Below are 19,815 nucleotides of genomic sequence, written 5' to 3' on the forward strand. Positions count from 1 at the left end.
CCAAAAACAAAAAAACAAAAAAAGCCCCGCGGAACCGTCCACCTTCTCTCGAATCCGCTCTCAATCCACGGTGGATACATGCCCGAACCTCCACAGATATGCACCCAATCATTTCTGGATACGCGGATCGGGAAATAGGAACCGCGGTTGGGGCAGTAGGAGTTGCGGATCAGGCCCCCACAAATCCAATTTTGCAGGAACAACCAAAAAAAGGAGGAACCGTGGATCTGATTTTCCAATCCGTGGTTCCGCCGAAGGATCGGTGGTGGATCCATACGGGACGCGGATCTTCCTTTAGATCCTTGGGGGGGGGCGGTTCCTGCAACATTGTCCACAGCCCTAGGTACTGGGTTTGTGTGAGTTTGCACCACAAAAGGGCTCTGTGGGAAAAGCACCCAAGTAGTGGGTTTTGCACCCAAAGTTGCGGGCACAAAACCAAAAGGTATTGCAATGGATTGACCATTGTTGCAAGTGGAGTACCCTTAAAGGGACCAAGGCAATCGAAGGCAACCATGGAGGATTGGTTCAAATGAGAGAAAATAATTTTTATTTATATGTGGTGGGATAAATGACATGAAGATCAAGTCGACTTGGCTTGAGAAGTGCCCTTTAGAGGGCTAGACGTTGCACCCAAAGATCATATAAATAAGAGGAAGTTCATTTGATCAAAACACACATCACAAGTGCAAATACAGCAAAGGGAAAGCAATATGATCTCGATGCAGCCCATAGGAGTCTTCGGCAAGTGAAGAGGAGGTCAAAGTTTCATCGTTTCTTCATTTGGACGGCCAAGATAAGTAGATTGCAAGGCCGAGTTTTGAGGACAAGTCGGGCAGTTTTGTACAAGCTTTGTGGTGTTATTCTTCTATGAACAAGATGCATTTTTTCTTTGTGTTTTCAAGCAAAGTCGAGCCCTTGTTGTGTTGTTGGACGTACTCCTGTAACTTGCATTAGGGTCGTAAAGTAAGGTTGAGTTGCCTCGTAGGATAGCGCAGGAGGACTAGGCCTTCTAGAGGAGGATTGCTCAGTGGTATGAGGAGTTTTGAGGCAAGTTTTTAGGGCTGACATGGACTATCAAGAAGCTCAAACCACGGTCAAAAATCTTCAAGTGCATGCATATGCCCTAGAGAAGGGCATAATCATGAACGTCCTAAAGGTATGTTGGTTGTCCTTCCAAGATTGATGTTTTGCTAGGGTGATGAGGTCCAGTTTGGACAAAATTAGAAGGACCTTGTGTGCAACGGTGGAGGATTGTTAGAAGTTGCTTATTGTACCCTAAGAATAGTCCCTTGTGAAGGAGACTAGGGTTGTTAGTGGGAAGTGTTGATTTGGGGTAGTATCGAATGTACTCTAGCCACGAAATTTGGTGGAGAGGTTGGGGCACATAAAATCTCCAATACCCAGAAAGGGTTTGGGCAGACTCTAAATAGATCAGGATATATTAAAATAATTGATATTTTTAATGGAGTCCCTAAGTTTAAACTAAGGGAAAATAAATATTAATATGTATTAATATGAATCTGTGTTAGAATGTTCCAAAAGACATGGATCAAGCCAGATCTAATCTTAGTTGTTGATTAGGGACTTAATCTCAGCCGTTGAGATGTCAACAGAAAAAGTATAAGCGGCTTGAGGGGCACTTGGAGAATACACTGAGGGAGACCAGTCAGTTCAATTTCTGGAGCGGGGTTTGGTGAGAAATTGAACTAGTGGTCTGGACAGTAGTCAAGAGGCAGCAAGTACTGAACAAAGAGGCGGGAGATCAGTGTAGAAGAGGCAGACGCAAAGCCAGAGGAAGCCACACAGAGGCAACAGAGACTGCACAGAGCCAGAAGGGCCTGCGTCATCCACGCAGAGGCTGCAGGAGTGACACAGAAGCCCAGAGAGGTTGCGCAGAGCCTCAGTAGGCTGATGCAGAGGGTTTCAAGTTGTAGCAGAGGTCAATAGGGCCTACGCTGGGTTTAGAAAAGTGTTGGAAGTTTGTCTATCTGTGGGTAAGCCAGTTTGGCACCCTGTTGTACAAGAAAATTACTAAATAATAAAATCCTCCCTTGCTGCACCAGTTTTCCCACATTGGGTTTTTCTAGGGACATTAGTCCAAAATAACTATGTTAATGTGTGCATATGTTTCTTTCTGTATTAAGGTGTGATATCTACAGCGGTATTTATTTTAATGTTTGTTGAAGTAATTTCATGAATAACTTATGATGAAATAAGTAGGAAAAGTAAATCAGTTGTTGCAGTGATAGAATTTTCACATGGTATCAAAGGGAGTAATCAGAGACAAAAAGGGAAAATCAGTTATGAGTCGAGATAACGATGCAGAGGCATCCACCTCAAGAGACTCACGCATATTTTCAGAAGATTGCACAAGAGAGAGAGATTTCGATTTCTCTATGTTCACTTCCAGGTAGGAAGAAGAGGTGGCGTGCATGACTAGTGCTACATCGTTATAAGTATGGTATATAGACAGTGGAGCCTCGTGGGATAAGGCGGAAATCAAGGAGTGTTTCTTAGAATATCGAGAAGAGAAGATGAACTTTCAGATCACCATGGGGAACAAGGCAAAGTGCACTCAAGTAGGAAAGGGTACCATAGTGTTTTAGATAGAATCGGGAGGGCAGTTTATTGCGACAAATGTGTTGCATGTGCCAAGATTGGGGATGAACTTACTTTCCCTGACACAACCACAAAGCAAGGGCTATGACGTCTACTTCATCAAGGAAAAGGTATACGTCAAACACCCGAGCTGGAAAAAGAAAGTGCAGATCGGGATCAAAAGTAATCGGTTGTATAGATTACAACTAGAATCTCCAATGGCACTAATAGGCAGTCATGGGGACAAAGACTTGAATGAACTATGGCATAGAAGGATGGGTCACTTGCACCATGGAGCTCTGAGAATTCTCAGGAGCACTGTAATAGGAGTTCCGGATCTAAGTACGGAACGAGATGATGTATGCAGGGGATGCGCTCTAGGAAAGTATGCCAAGGCGGCATTTCCTAGGAGCAACCACAGGGCCAAGAGTGTACTAGGATTGATACACTCAGATATTTGCGTACCTGTGTCCGTCAAAGCTCTTAGCAGTGCTGACTCGCCGAGTATTTCCTTACCTTCATTGATGACCACTCGAGGAAAACTTGGATCTATTTTCTGAGAACCAAGGATGAGGTTTTCTGTCGATTCAAGGAGTTCAAGGCTCTAGTGGAGAATCTGACAGGTAAAGAAATAAAAGTCTTGCGCTCAGATAATGGTGGAGAATATGTCGATAAGGACTGCACTAAGTGAGTCCACTCTAGAGTGTTTTTTGTTAGAAAATCAAAAAGGCAGAAAGATTCTCTTATATTGATAATTACTTGTGATATTCTTGTAGTCTTACTATCTTTTCTTTATGTTCTTCTTTTATCTTTGTTTAACCAAGCAATCATCAAATCAAAACATGAAGATCAATGACACCAGATATAGGCACTCAACCAGGGCTAAAACCCCTCTATAAGGGAAAATCCAGTCAAACTCTTCTACTAGCAAATCAAATTGAGATAGACCAAGACCTTAGACCAAAAGACCTTACTCACTCCACCAAGCCACCCCTCAAACTGTTCTTCCAAACTTCAAAGATCAACTGCAACAATACTGCATCAAAGATAGAATTACGACCCTACTGCTTCATAACTTCGACCTAGTTTCAAATCTGCAATTTCGGTCCTGCAACTAATTAAAAAAATTTGGCCCCCAACTTCAGTCCAAAAATCCTAGCAGACTTCGCACGTGTGAGAGAGATGCCCAGAAAACTTCGATTTTCTTCTTTCTTTGATTAGGTCTTCTTCTCTTGCACTTCGCTCTCCTTTTCGTCCTCTTTCTCTATGAAGATCGAACTTGAGTGAGTGTGTCTCCAAATGAATCAAGCTCCCTCTATTTATACTGCTTCCATGAGGTCGAATTCCCTTGATGAGGTTGACTTGTCCTTCTTTGAGGCCGACTTGGTGGAGGAGGCCTAAATGACTTATTTAACACTAAAATAAATTTCTTTCTTGACTCAAGAAGCCCAAGAAGGGTCTATTACATAATGACAAGGACAAGGACTCTTGACACAAACCCTAGAAGCTTGCAATGGAGGCTTTGACCTATTAACCATTGACCCAAGCATGAAACCCATGCTTTAATAAGTCAATTTCTTTTATAATAAAATTTATTTTTCTTTCTTTTGACAAATACATTACATTATGACTCAAATACAATTATGAAAACCGAAACTAGTTACATTTTTCAACACTCCCTCTTAACTAGGGAGGTATTCATAATTACATATATACATAGGTACATGGAAGATCTCAAAATGATATGCTCTATGAAGAGTTACAGCACACGCAGTGCTACATATTAGATACTTGACCAAGGTACTCTAATCAGGTGGGACTAAGATGTACTCAAGCTTTAGCCACTCTAGGTACCATCAAGCTTTTAAGCTCTAACACCAACCCATGGATCTAGGTGCATATCCAAGCTCGGAGCTCCAAGACCAACGCCACCTCCCTACTTCAGGATCTAGACATCAACACAAAGGTCGGCCAAATGTCCTCCCAAGCATCTTGTTGCCACAATACGTTTTATCTCTCCTAATCAACTAAATTAGTTATATATCCACCAATACAAGCATGCTTCAAGCGTTCAACATATTTATGAAGAGATCTTGCAGAATCACAACCCCAATCAGTAATAAATCTTCAAATATATATACAAGTAAACACAAACCTTCAAGGTCCTCTATCATCCTCATGCTACTTATATCAACATCAAGTTATCCAGATACAACTTGTTAGGAGCTTTCTTCTTTAACTTCTTCAGTATTAAGAAATCAATGCTAGTAGAATTAGGGTTAGAGTTCTCTTTCTTGATAGTTACTCTTGAATTATGTTACCTTCTTTTACTTATTTGTTATATTATCTTTCATCAAGCAATTACCAAATTATGTGTGTATGAAGATCACAAACGCACAAGACACAAGATGTAGGCACTCTGCCAAGGAAAACCCCCTATTTAGGGGAAAACCCAATCAAAAATCTCTTCCTTCAATAGTTTCCTTAAGACTCTTCAACCTAGACACAGACCTCCTCCACACTAAGTCAACCTTTCCTTCTTCGAACCAACCTTCGACCTAGCAATAGCAACATTTCGACCTTAGCAACTTCGACTTGGTAGCTTCAAGCAGCAACTGGTAGCAGCCACAGCTTCGACTTTGACAAAGAGACTTCGATCTCCTAAAGTAGCCCACACGAGAAAGAGAGAGACATCCCAAAAATTCGATTTTGTCCTTCGCTTCTTGACCAAACTCGCATTCCTTGTTCTTCACCTTCACACTTTTCCCATCTCTTTCTTCAATATCGAACTTGTGAGAGAGAGTGTCCAAATGAATTCAATCTGCTTCAATATATAGGCTTTTGGTGTGGTCGAATTGCTCAGTTGAGGTTGGCTTGATCTCCTTGAGGCCGACTTGGTGCGGAGGTTACATAATTCATCTTTGACTCAAAAATAATTCTTTTTACATCACTCGAAATCCCAAGAAGGGTCTCATGAAATAAACAATGACTCTAATGACTCATTATTAATCCTAGGAGTCCACAATTGGGACTTTGACTAATAAAATGATGACCCAAGCATGAAACCCATGCTTTAATAAGTCATTGTAACAATAATAAAAATTCGTTTAACAAATACATTTTATGAAGACCAAACCTAGTTACATTTTTTAACACTCCCTCTTGACTAGGGAGGTGTTCATAACAAGTACAAGGAAGATCTCAAACTATATGAACTATTAAGAGTTTAGGCACCACAATGCCATGGACTAGATTCCTGACCAAAGCAATCTATCTGAGTGGGACTAAGATGGACTAAAGCTTTCAGCCTCTCTAGGTACCATCAGGCTTACTTGCTAACCATCAACCCAAGGATCTAGGTGTGTATCTGAGGTCAGAGCTCCATGACCAATGCCACCCTCCCTACTTCGGGAACTAGACATCAACACAAAGTGTCGGCCAGATGTCCTCCTAGGCAATGTGTCTCACACACAAGGCCTCAACAAATCTCTTCCAAACTTTTATCATTATCAACAAGATCAGCAATATCAACTAAATCAAGCATGCTTCTAAGATATTCAAACTTCTTATTAGGAAGAGACTTTGTTAGTATATCAGCTACCTGATCATCTGTTGGGACATACTATAGCTTAACGATCCCATCCTGCACCAAGTTCCTAATGTGGTGGAACTTATTGTTGATATGTTTTGTCCTAGCATGAAACACGAGATCTCCATACATCTTGATACAACTTTGATTATCAGAAGTTATCACAGCAGGATCATAGGCTTCTCGAAAAAATCTGTCAGAAGCTTCTTCAACCATACAGCCTCCTTTCCTACTTCACATGCAACCATGTACTCTGCTTCAGCACTACTCAAAGCAACAAGATCTTGCTTTCTACTCATCCATGAGATCATGGCAGATCCCAAACTAAAGCATCCACTAGTAGTTCTTCTTCCATCGGTCTCACTGCCACCCAAATCAGAATATGTGAAGCCAATCAGCTTGACTTCCTTGCTATTGTACTTTAGGCAGTGATGTATCGTGTCACAAAGATATCTTAATATATGCTTGGCAGCTATCCAGTGATCATGACAAGGCTCCAACTAAAACTGACTAAGAATGTTCACAGCAAAGCATATATCCAGCCTAGTATTTACCAGATACATCAAAGAACCCACCAACTGACGATAGGAGGTAGGATCCATGAAACTTGAGTCAGAGCTTCTCAACTTATTGAGATTGGCAATCATAGGAGTAGTCATGGGCTTGGAATCCATCATCCCAAATTTTTGCAACAACTTGATGATATACTTTCCTTGCCCCAAATATATCTCCCTGGGATTTTGCCATACTTCCAGACCTAGGTAATAGTGCATCAATCCTAGGTCCTTCATCTCCAATTCAGCTGCCAGTATCTTCTTGCATTCTTGTATTCTTCTCTCCACACCTGTAATGAATAGATTATCCACATACAATAGAATAATGACTGGCTCAGTATTCACAACCTTGATGTAGAGATTTGGATCAGTGGAACTCTTTATGAAACCCAATTCCTAGAAGGTGGGCATCCATTCATGCATACCATGCCCTAGGAGCTTGCTTCAAACCATATAGGGCCTTCTTGAGTCTACAAACATGAGTGTCTTTGCCATTTACCTCAAAGCCTTCAGGTTGCTCAATGTATACTTCCTCATCGATGGTCCCATTCAGAAATGTTGTCTTCATGTCCATTTGATGGATATTCCATCCCATTATAGCAGCCAATGAAACCAAAGATCTAATGGTAGTATACCTTGTAGTGGGTGCAAAGGTTTCTTCATAATCTATGCCTTCCTTTTGAGAGAAAACCCTTGCAACAAATTTGGCCTTGTATTTATCTATACTTCCATCAACAATGTGTTTGATCTTGTAGATCAATTTTGAGGTGACAACCGATTTGTCACTAGGTCTAGGAACGATTTCCCAAACCCCATTCTTCATGATGGATTGATATTCTTCCTACATAGCTTTCTTCCATACTTCTTGATGAGTAGCTTCTTCAAATGTAGATAATTCGGCTTCAATTAGTCATGTCATGTATGCAGGATATCCAGAATACCTCTTTGGCCTTTTGCTTTCTCTAAAGGTTCCTTTTGTAGCTCCATGTCCTTCAGCATCTTCAAGAGTATCTTTTAACCAATTTGGCCTTTTCCTTGCGTTCGGTATGATCACAAGTTGAATAGGATCACTTGGTCCTTCTTCTTCTTGAATTGTAGAAGGATTGTCACGTTGTAGTTCTTCTTCTTCAAATATAGGTAGATCTTCATCATCGGAATCCATAGGAATATTCTTGGATCTTTTGTAGGCTTGATTTTCATCAAATATAATGTCCTTGCTTACTTTAATGTGTCTCCCTTCCTTGATGTTGATTCTATATGCTTTTGAGGAGAGACTATAGCCAACAAAGATCCCTTTGATGCTTATAGAATCTAACTTCTTTCGTTTGTCCTTTGGAATGTGGATGTAGGTAGGACTCTCAAAGATTCGAAGATGGACAACACTTGGCTTCTTCCTTGTGAATGCTTCCTCGGGTGTCATATTTTCAAGAATTCTATGAGGACTTCTATTTTGAATATATACGGCTGTCATTACTGCTTCTCCCCATAGAAATTTTGGTAAGTCTTGATCAAAGAGCATTGTTCATACACCTTCTTCAATTGTCCTATTCTTTCTTTCAGCCACTCCATTTTGTTCGAGATAGTAGGGAGCAATAAGCTCCCTCTTAATTCCTACTTCTTTACAATATGCAATCAATTCTTTAGAAGTGTATTCTCCACCATTGTCAGATCTCAAAGTTTTTATTTTCCTTTCGGTTAGGGTTTCCACTTCACATCTAAACTCCTTGAATTTCTCAAATACTTCATCCTTTTTCTTGAGAAGGTAGAGGCATGTTTTTCTAGAGTGATCCTCAATAAATGTTACATAGTAAAGATGACCTCCAAGTGATTTGTCAGACATGGGCCCACAAACATTAGAATGTATGAGGTTTTCTTGTATGTTTTCCCAAAGAGCATCCCTTCCAAACTTCTTCACAATCTTCTTTGATATCGAGGATGCCACGAACTAGATGTTTAAGAGTGGGAATGACCTTGTAGTGAAGATGACCATATTTTCTATGCCATAGCTCAATGGGATTGATTTCCATATGAACTAGGGCTTGAGGAGGTGGCGTAATGACTCTATACAAGCTTCCTTCACGAACTCCAATAACCCTAACTTTATCAATACTTGAATCTTTTCCCCAAACCAAGACCTTTAAAATCAACAAAAGCAACTTTATCCCCTTTATCTTCTAAGAAAGAAATTGAAAGCAAATTATTTTTCAAACCTGAAATATATAGTATGTTGTTGAGATGTAGTTCTACTCCATTCTCCAGCTTCAAAGATGTTGATCCCAAGCCTCTAACATCATATCTTTGTTGTCTCCCAATTCCACTGCACGAGAAGATGGTTCCTTTGATAGAGTTTGAAGTTGTTTACTTTCCCCTGTCATATGCCTTGATGCTCCACTGTCAATGATCCATGGATTATCATCATTAAGTGATCTTATAAGTGCAGCTAAGAACCCTTAACTTTTGGCTTTGTTGAATAAGTAGTAGGCAAAAATCTTCTTGATCCATCTTCCTATAGTATTGAATCCCATTCTTATCATGGAGGGAGTAATCATTTCCTTTAAGCCAACGAAGTGATCTTCAATCTTCTTCGACCTTAGCTCTGATACCATGATGAGAAATCAATGCTAGTAGAATTAGGGTTATATTTCTCTTTCTTGATAATTACTTGTGAACCATGTTGACTTCTTTAACTTATTTGTTATATTATCTTTCATCAAGCAATTACCAAATTATGTGTGTATAAAGATCACAAAAACACAAGACACAAGATGTAGGCACTTTCCAAGGGGAAAACCCCTATCTAGCGGAAAACTCAGTCAAAAATCTCTTCCTTCAATAGTTTTCTTGAGACTCTTCAACCTAGACACAAACCTCCTCCACACCAAGCCAGCCTTTCCTTCTTTGAACCAACCTTCGACCTAGCAGCAGCAACATTTTGACCCCAGCAACTTTGACTTGGCAGCTTCAGGAATCAACTGGCAGTAGAAGCAGCTTTGACTTTGACAAAGAGACTTCAATCTCCTAAAGTAGCCCACACGAGAGAGAGAGAGAGAGGGAGAGACATCCCAAAACTTCAAATTTGTCCTTCCCTTCTTTCTTGACCAAACTCGCACTCCTTTTAACCTCCTTCTTCACCTTCGCACATTTCCCAGCTCTTTCTTGGATATTGAATTTGTGAGAGAGAGTGTGTCCAAATGAATTCAATCTGCTTCAATATATAGGCTTTTGGCGAGGTCGAATTGCTCAGTTGAGGCTGGCTTGATCTCCTTGAGGCTGACTTGGTGTGAAGGTTACATAATTCATCTTTGACTCGAAAATAATTCTTTTTACATTGTTCGAAAGCCCAAGAAGGGTCTCATAAAATATACAATGACTCTAAGAGTCTAATGGCTCATTATTAATCGTAGGAATCCCCAATGGGGACTTTGACTAATCAAATGATGACCCAAGCATGAAACCTGTGCTTTAATAAGTCATTGTAACAATACTAAAAATTCTTTTGACAAATACATTTTATGAAGAACGAACCTAGTTACATTTTCCAACATTCAATGGCACCAAATACAGCCTTATTACTTCTCAAGTCTTTTGTTTGCAATTCCTACCAGATTGCAAGCAAAGATTGACTGGAAAATATACCCAGAAAAGAGCCAAAATGTAGAAGAGTTAGATCACAGCATTTCTTAGGTCTCAAACTTTAAGAAATAAAAAAACAATATCAAAACCTCTTTTTCTTTTCTTAAAAGATAAAGTCTCCATATTGAAATTATCTCTCATTTCCATATGCCTGTGCATCCAAAATAATCTTCTTAGACTTTGCTCTTTCTTATTACAACAATGCTCTTTCTCCTTTGCAATCTCAAACAAGGATGGTCTCCATCTTAGGCTCCACGGTGTTAGAATGGCTCTGGTACCATGATAAATCATAACAACAATACCTACAAATGATCTTAATCAAAAAGGGAATCAAAACTATGCAAACAAAGTACATGATAGCTAGAAAACCACAAGTACTGATAAGACATCCTTGCAGTGCCAATGAATACCTCTCATTCCTAATGGCAAAACGAGCCTCTTACAGATATACATACTAAAGTTCTAGCCTCCTTATGAGACTTATTCTAGGCCATTTAAATAGAAATAAGTGTTATAATAGATACTAGTGTCATTAGATTTCTAGCTAAGAATTTCAATGGTATCACTAGATTTCTAGTGATCCTCGGCTTTCTCATGTACTCTATCACATCTGATTGCCTTAATTTCTTTCCATGATTGGCCAGACCCGGTGTGAGTCAGGACTGTCCCTTTGCGTTTGTATTTGAGCACTCTTGAGGACTTTTATCTGCTTTCTTGTCCGAAATAAATAAACTAAAAAATAAAAATTTGACTTTTTTCTAATGCTGGTTAAAGCATAAGTTTGATTAAGTGGAAAAAAACAAATGATCAGATAAGCAGTTATTGTAATTTGTGCCTGACAAAGAAAAGTACATGAAATCTGTGTCTTCTACATTCACCCATGATGAAAGAAGCAAACACATCTTAAAACTGGGAAGTGTAAAGCAAATTGAAGTCACAGTAAACTAAAGTGCCTCTCTACCACTATATTTTTTGAGATGCCTGTATAACATTGATATTTTAATCACCATATGCTTAGAATCATTTCAATTCAGTTGAGACCATCAAATATTTACAAGTGAAACATAGAGTGAAAATGGTTTTTACCTTCCAAAATCTGTATTCTTTAACCAAACAAGACTGGATATGGTCATCCAAAAGAAACTGTGAGAAACCAACAAACTTTTGAGCAAGAAAATGGTATGCAAAATTCACAGTTGTACTTATAATGCCTATTCCATGTGTTCGAATAGAGTTGGCGACATGCTTTACACCAACTGTAATCAAGTTTTTCCGGTTTGGGGCATTAGAAACTTTCTCTATGAATACCTGAGCACAATAATAAATTTTATATAGTTAGCCACCTTTTCTCAACCTTGCAATTATAAACCAGATACTTGCATCATTTAATTAACAACAAAACTATGGCCTATATGCATAATGCTTTGAGGCACATAAACACAACTAAGTTACATTTGCATGGACTGATGCATAGTTCAAACTAAAATTAGGGCACAAACTGTTAGATATATATACTCCTAGCAAATTCATTACAAACAATAGAATAATGAAGTGAATAACACAAAGCAGAGTATTTGCAAAGCCACATTCAAAAATATGAGTGCATGTGTGTGGACACCATAGGCCTTGATATCAGCATGCAATGGTACCACATTAGGAAGCTTCACGTACAAACAACATTATTTTCCACCTCAAACACCATGAAAATAGAAAAGAATTATGTAAAGAAGAGATGGCATACCTGTGTATTTAGATTATAAGTATGTGAAGCCACAAATATATGAATATTATGCATTATTTCAAGTAGATCAACACCCTGCTCCAACTTCTGACCAGGTAAATGAATATCATCTAATTCCAGCCCATATTTCTGTTCTGCACGGTGTCTCATCTCGGAATATATCTGAAAATTAGGGAAAAAAAGAAAACTTAAAAAGTGTTTTGGCATCTAAATAATTTAGAGTGCAGCTAAAAAATTATTTTGAAAAACAAAATAATACAATCACAAATTTTATTACAAAGAGAGGAAACATCAAACACAGTAATGTATATAAATACAACCAATCAACAATCTTTAAATATTTGATCATGTTCATGATAACTCATTGAGTCTGGGCAGGGGCACTTCGATGTACCTTCCAGTCATGAGGAGCCATGGCAGCATGATTGTAGAAAGCTGCATTCAAATAGTTCTCAACACGAGATTTTATATGGATATACTTGGATGATATTCTCAATGGTTTCAACTGTAAATACCAGGATAAATCACGCAAGCCTGTCTGAGAGCAATAATAACAAGAAACATTATTTTTTATTCTCTGCTAAGCTCCAAATTTAACAAAATGCTTCTTTGGTTAAAGGTATTGCATTAACATCTTATATCACATTTTCTTTGTTTATCATACAAGGAGGGGAGACAATGAACCTTTGTAGGATTCACATTAACTGATCCTTTCAGATGAGCAGAGTGCACATGCAGACGAAGATCAGTTTCAATGTCCCTGCAGAGAGGTTCTATGATTTCCTGTATTTGAAGAAAAACATTCACAACAAAAATTTCGGTGAACAACAGTAACATGCAGAAGTTCTTGAATGAATAAAAATTGGAGAAAAGAAATAAAATTATGTTGAATTTTCAGTACATAGGAGGAAGTAAATCCAATTAAATTAATTAGAACTGAAACTTTTAATTAAACCTACATTTGCTAGAGACTTCTCGATCTCCATTTCATATGAATCCAAAGATGAAACATTAATCTTGCTGACTTTAAGCAACCTCAATCCATCACCGAATGCATTGACTAAATACCTGCATAAACACAGGAGATATAAAAAAATTCCATGGACATTTAATATAGACTAGAGATTCCCAATAAAATAATAATTGTCAATATAATCCCAAATGAGATCCGATAATGAGGTAAACATGAGAAGCTCAATGGAAAAGTTGTTATGTGCTCATACTAGGATGCAAATTAGTTCTTTCGCATTCTTAGGATACATACTGCAGCCATAGAGCTCTATCTTCTTGAGCATACACCATAGAAAACCATGTGGACATCATTTCTCTTCTCCAATAAAGGAAGCTGCAGTTTGTCACAGCTCCCACCACAGTATCGTACTCAGCAATAAGGGCCAATTTTGACATCAGTTTTCTGACTCTGGAATGATCAGTCTCGAGATGTCCACTCTGTTAAAGCATAAAACATACAAGCCTTCAGAGCCCATATTATAGACCATATGAAAGGAGCAATTCTTACATGATAATACACAAATGCCAAGACAGCTAAACACTGAAAACCTCCAATCAAAACAGACACTTCTGATTATGTTAAATTACCAACATCCTACTAGATATACAAACAGCGAATACACAAAACTGAACTCTCATTGCTGCATCTATCTTCTATTGAAAATGGAAAGAAAAATTACACTACTGTAGCTCAAAACCCAATTATACTAACTAACACAACAGTGAACCCTCCATCTCCTTCATAGGATATGATGATTTAGGGTTCTCTTGCATATGGATAGATCCAAAGATGCACCTAGTCAGAACCCAACCGTAACTCAGTCTAAGAAGGTGCACCCAACCTGCATGGACCCATGTGCCAAATTTAGAATATCGGCTTCTATTGGAAACCTGGAAAGTACTCTAAACCATATGCTGGAATCTAAATCAATTATTGATTTCAGAGCCAACAATAATTGAAAAAGAAGACATCTTTTGCAAAAACAATATGAAAATAAGGATTTGTATGTAATGCTTAAACTGTGGAAATCTAACCAGACAATTATGAAATTCAAATGTGAAATTTGTTCCAGACAGTAACTGGGATTTATTAATTTAAAATGTAGAAGAATTCCTGGAATCTGTGACTGTGGTTGTTCCCACTGTGCAATTACCAAACCGCCCTTTTTCCTCCCAGCCTATATGGGGTCTACCTGTACAGTCCTCAGATCCAGAAGACAAATCTTCTGACCCCGTGCCCAAAATTCCAAGAACAATCAAGCTTAATGTCTGTGACTCTGTTAGAAATTCCAGCTAAACTTCCAAAATTTTCCACTGTCAGAATCATACCCCCTTCACTGTTGCTCGACTCCCTTATATGCCCAAATTTCACTGACTCCCCCTCCTCCTGTTGTCAGTTTCTTATCTTCTAGTGTCTTCATTTTTTGAGTTTATTTATTTAATTTAATTAGAGGTAACATTATTTTGTTTAATTAAATTTTTAATTAATTTACTTTATTTATAGTTTTAAGTAAATTACCTTATTTAAAATTGAAATACAATATTTTATTTATTTTTAATCAATTAAATTGTAAATCAAATAAAAATTACTTCCTAATTCCTTATATTTTATATTTTCTTTTGATTAACGATTATCATACATATATATGTATATAAGGGTGATATACATATCAAGTGTCTAATTTGACATATTCACTATATTCCGATGAGATAGGAATCTATTTTGATAATCGATTCATTACCCTAACTTACACATTTTCCAATAAAAGTCAGTATGTATACTAGTGCAATACATGTGGTTCATGCATATGTAGCTATCATATGGATGCCCCGTATGCATGCTAATACTCACATTATGTTTGTAATTGTAGGTGGGTTATTACATTGTAATTGACAACTGATGATTATGAATATATATCTCAACTCAATGTTGTAACTATTTAGAAAGAAGAGATTATAATAACATTACATAACAATGGCATTATATTACTTCAGGACACTACAATGAAGTCAGATTTGATATACCTTCATCAAAAGACCGGAAAGATATATCATAGGTATTCAAGAAAGTCAAAAGTCAATATCAAATATGCAAAAATAATTTAATGAAATCACTGTTGTTGCAAAATCTAGTCGGCTTTGTGAAGGAGTTTCCAAGGCAAGGGCCAGACCCTATAGAAACAATGAGGGACATTCCAATTGCCACTTCAACAATCTTCCTCCTACTGTTTAGTGGAGTTTCATCACAAGGGAGGCTTCCCTATATTCACCTATAAGGATAATCTAGTTCTAAGCCTCCAGGTGATGCAAATATGGTAAGTGAAAATACCTTATTTTGAAGGCGGCTCAATTCTTCTTAATAATGGAGCAATGTATAATGCACCTACACTAGATATAGACCTCTACACGCTAGGGTTTATTGATATGCAATGATAATGGAGTACCTAGACACATAGAAGTCAAAGAAAGAGTTTACTTAAAGAATAGATCAACAAAGCAATAATGGAAACACTCAAAAAGGCTTCGTGTTGAAGCTCAACTAGGGTATTGTAAGATACCTCCCTGGAAGCACCCTTGATTTCACAACAAATAATTGAGATTTGAGTAAAGTTATCTGGTTATGTTTTCGTCAAACAGATTGATGCCTTATGGCTGTAGGTGTAAATTTTATTTGTTTTGTCCTAAGCAAAAGCACACCATAGCACAAATATGTAACCAAACTTCAACCAGCAACCAATATATTCTTGATTTTTCGCGTAGCATCGGATGTGCTCTAGCTCCGAAATTTTGTGGAGGGGCCAGAACACATGAGATCTCCAAGACCCAGAAATCATTTGGTGAAATTCCACACGGATTGTATTTTATTAAAATAATTAATATTTTTAATGGAGTTCCTAAGTCTAAACTTAGGAAAATTAAAATATTAGTGGGTATTAACGAAAATATGGGTGAGAAGCTTCTAAGAGACAAGGATCAAGTCTAATTTAATCTTAGTCGTTGATTAGAGATTAGATCACGACCGTTGATTTCTCATCAGGAAAAGTATAAAGGAAGGCTTGGGGTCAGTTGCAAAATACACACAGTGAGAGAGGGACTTGAGCTAAATTGAAATTCTAGGGCATGGTTTGCTGAGAATTTCAAAGTAAGCTTCTAGTGCAGAGAGGGGAAGTTCGGTAGAGGGACTTCAGTCCAAAGCAGAGAATACATAGCAAAGAGGCAGAGCAGCACTAGGGAGAGACAACGCAGCTCCAAAAAGGGTGACACAGAGGCTGGAGGGCTAACACAGTCACTTAGAGGCATCGTTGGGGTTTTTGTGAGGTAGATCGGGCACAGTTCTGCAAATCGATTTCTGAGCCAGGAAGGTTCACTAGGAGGGTGACGCAACTCCTAAAGGAGGTGCCACAGTTCCAGCGCATAGCTGGGAGAAGCCATCGTTGCACAGTACTAGGGTCAACGCAATCGCCTGTGGGGTTTGTTCATCCAGTTGCTGGATTCCCCAAAATATCCGTCTCTGGATAGAGGTACTTCTGTCGGGTTTATTCTTTGTTGGGTGAGCCGCATTTGGCACCCTAGTTGTATTCAGAAATCTGCTTAATAATAACACCCTCATATTTGTTGCACCAATTTTCCCGCATTGGGTTTTCCGGTGACGTTTAGTCCAAAAATAAGTGTGTCCTCTGTGTCGTCTCATTTATTTTTCAATACTTGATCTGTATATTGGTGTAGGCTGCAGTGTATTTGCATTAATATTTTTTGAATAGTTCTGAAAATAACTTGCTAAACTGAAGAACACAAGTAGGTAATGAAAATCAATTTACTGCAGTAGGATTTTTGGTGTGTTAGATTCAGAAATTTTCACATGGTATAAGAGTGATTGCAGATCAAGGACTCAAGCCATCAGCGAAAGGACAAGAAAAATCTGTCTCTGAAGGCAGTTGTCCCAAGAGACAGTGCAATTTTTGGCCATGAGAGCAGAGGAGGGGTAACGCAGTCACCAAGGGAGGCTCACGCAAAGCCTGCATCAGCGTGATTAGGTGACGATGTTGCTGCAGAGGGCAGCGCAGTGGTTACTAGGCTAGCACGAAGACTTTTGAGTCTCGTTTTTCTGGTTGTCGTGGCTAGAAGTGTGCCGTAGATTTCATCTGGAGTTGCTGGTGGGTTACTGATTCTGTTGGTGCAGAACAGTACCTAGTGGGGCAGAAGTAAAGTAGAGGGAATTAGTTTCTTAGAAGATTTCTTGCCAAGAAATCTAGATCCAGTGCTGAGCAGCAACAAATAGAGATCAGTGGTTCGACAGTGGTTTGCAAAAGGATTTCCGTGAAGGAAATCGAAATTCAGAGGGAGCTTGTTCCTTAGATGATTTCTAGCGCCAAAGAAATACATATCCGAGTTTTGCTGGGGCAGCAACGAAAGAGGGAGAAGAGAACTAGTTCGACATTCATTTGAGCAGAGATGGTCGTTAACGGACTGAGGGATTAGGACAGGTTGGATGGAGCATCGAACTTCGTTATCTGGAAGGCCAGGATCCTGGCAGTTTTGGATAAAAATTGCATCAAGGATTATGCCTAGAGGACAATTGTTGTTCCAGTTGATGTTGATCCTCTCAAGAAGTACTAGGAGGCTCAAGCAAAAGAAAAGTGCATGATCTTGGATGGGATCAAGGATCATGTGATCCCACATATTGTTGGGAAGGGCACAACAAGGGAAATATGGGGGGCCTTGACCACATTGTACGAGGCAACTCCCATTTTGCGGAAGATGTTGCTTGAGAGTCAGCTGAAACAGTTTCAGATGCAGAAGGGAGAAGAAATTGATCCCTTACTTCTCAAGTTGCAAAGGATCTGTAACCAGGTAACTTCCGTAGGGTCTACACCAGATGTTGAGTTTATGGTCAGCACTGCCCTGAATGCAATCACTGAAGACTAGGAAACCTTTGTCCAAAGCATCTTGGGCAGGGCTTCTCTTCCCAATTGGGAGGAGATGTGGGCAGCTCTTCGACAGGAAGAGATCAAACGGTTGACCAAGGCAAGAAGCAGCAACAAAGGGATTAGAATCAAGGAGGAAGAGGAGGATGTGGTTCTCGCATTAGCGAGACGGCAAGGGCAGAAGAAACAGAAGGACATATCCAAAGTCAGATGCTTCAGATGTGGAGAAATGGGTCATTTCGCCACACAGTGCCCTCGGAAGAAGGGCAAAGAAGAGAAGTCTAACTCAAAGGTTGCTCCAGCACAGGCTGACAGAGACGACGATGATGATTGTGCCATGAGTGCTCATGCACCTTTAGAGAAGAGGTGAGGCGATATGGAATTGTAGTTGGAGCAACAGTGAAGCAAGGGCATGATCCTTGAGGTGCCTAAACTCTTGGATCACATATGGCTACGGAGCCCTTAATGACAGTAACAAAATGACGGGAGTTAGTTGATGCGAGGGATGATGGAGCAACAGTGGCAGAGCTAGAGTGCCAAAGTTTGAAGTGGCGCAGTGGAGTGTTGCAATAGTGCGGGAGGCACAGAGAAGATACAACAGCAGCGCAGTAGCATCAAAGGGTCAGCAAAGACCAGCAGCGAAGGTAGCTTCAGCGTCCAAGGACATCAAGACTGACCAGCATGTCGGCTTTTGGGTGGCTTTTTAGTTGCTTACTTCTCAGCAACTAAGTTGCAGTGCAGGAGTTAGCAGTGGCAGTGCTATAGACAGCATGATGCAGCGTATTAAGAGGGAGATGCAGTACAAATGTAGCAGTGACAGTGGTAGTGTCATGGGCAGCAATATAGATTGCAAAAACGCAGTGGATGAAGGGCAGCAGGCCGAGCATCAGTAGCGCAGAGGACCGTTGTCATGGATCAGTGTGATACTTCTATTGGGAAGTATTGCTAGAGCACATTCCTCGCTAAGAGAGAATGTTGATTTTTTGGGTAGCATCGGATGTGCTCTAGCTCTAAAATTTTGTGGAGGGGATAGAATGCATGAGATCTCTAAGACCTAGAAATAGTTTGGTGAAATTCCACACGGATTGTATTTTATTAAAATACTTAATATTTTTAATGGGGTTCCTAAGTCTAAACTTAGGAAAACTAAAATATTAATGGGTATTAATGAAAATATGGGTGAGAAGCTTCTAAGAGAAGAGGATCAAGTCTAATTTAATGTTAGCCATTGATTAGAGATTAGATCACAATCGTTGATTTCTCAATAGGAAAAGTATAAAGGAAGGCTTGCAGTCAGTTGGAGAATACACACAATGAGAGCACCACTTGAGCTAAATCGAAATTCTTGGGTGTGGTTTGCTGAGAATTTCGGAGTAAGCTTCTAGTGCGAAGGGGCAGTTTGGCAGAGGGACTTTAGTCCAAGGCCGAGAATACCTAGTAAAGAGGCAGAGCAGCACCAGGGAGAGACAATGTAGCTCCAAAAAGGGTGATGCAGAGGCTGTAGGGCTGACGCAATCACTCATAGGCATCGTTGGGGTTTCTGTGAGGTAGATTGGGTAGCAGTTTAGCAAATCGATTTTTGAGCTGGGAAGGTTCATTGGGAGGGTGATGCAGCTCCTAGAGGAGGTGACACAATTCCAGCGCAGAGCTAGGAGCAACCATCGCTGCACAGTACTGGGGACGGCGCAGTCACCTGTGGGGTTTGTTCATCCAGTTGCTGGATTCACCAAAATATCTGTCTCCGGATAGAGGTACTTCTGTAGG

The 19,815-nt window shown here is 39.4% G+C and overlaps 1 protein-coding gene across 3 annotated transcripts in view; it reads right to left on the reverse strand.

Annotated features, from left to right (window-relative positions):
- Positions 1 to 19,815, reverse strand: part of LOC149218477 (uncharacterized) — a 500,716-nt gene that overhangs the window by 169,934 nt on the left and 310,967 nt on the right. For 2 of the 3 annotated variants that reach the window (XM_089384075.1, XM_089384074.1), the window contains exons 15-20: positions 13,380 to 13,564; positions 13,075 to 13,183; positions 12,800 to 12,898; positions 12,510 to 12,653; positions 12,116 to 12,277; positions 11,461 to 11,682 (exon numbers count right to left, since the gene is read on the reverse strand). In XM_089384075.1, coding sequence (XP_089240201.1) covers positions 11,461 to 11,682; positions 12,116 to 12,277; positions 12,510 to 12,653; positions 12,800 to 12,898; positions 13,075 to 13,183; positions 13,380 to 13,564 — 921 coding nt within the window. The remainder of the gene's footprint in view (positions 1 to 11,460; positions 11,683 to 12,115; positions 12,278 to 12,509; positions 12,654 to 12,799; positions 12,899 to 13,074; positions 13,184 to 13,379; positions 13,565 to 19,815) is intronic. The other variant, XM_089384076.1, reaches the window with a different exon arrangement.

Source organism: Pinus tabuliformis, chromosome Q (assembly GCF_031772625.1).
Source record: "Pinus tabuliformis cultivar Carrire ecotype Pingquan chromosome Q, CPIR1, whole genome shotgun sequence".
NCBI classification, from domain to species: Eukaryota; Viridiplantae; Streptophyta; class Pinopsida; order Pinales; family Pinaceae; genus Pinus; species Pinus tabuliformis.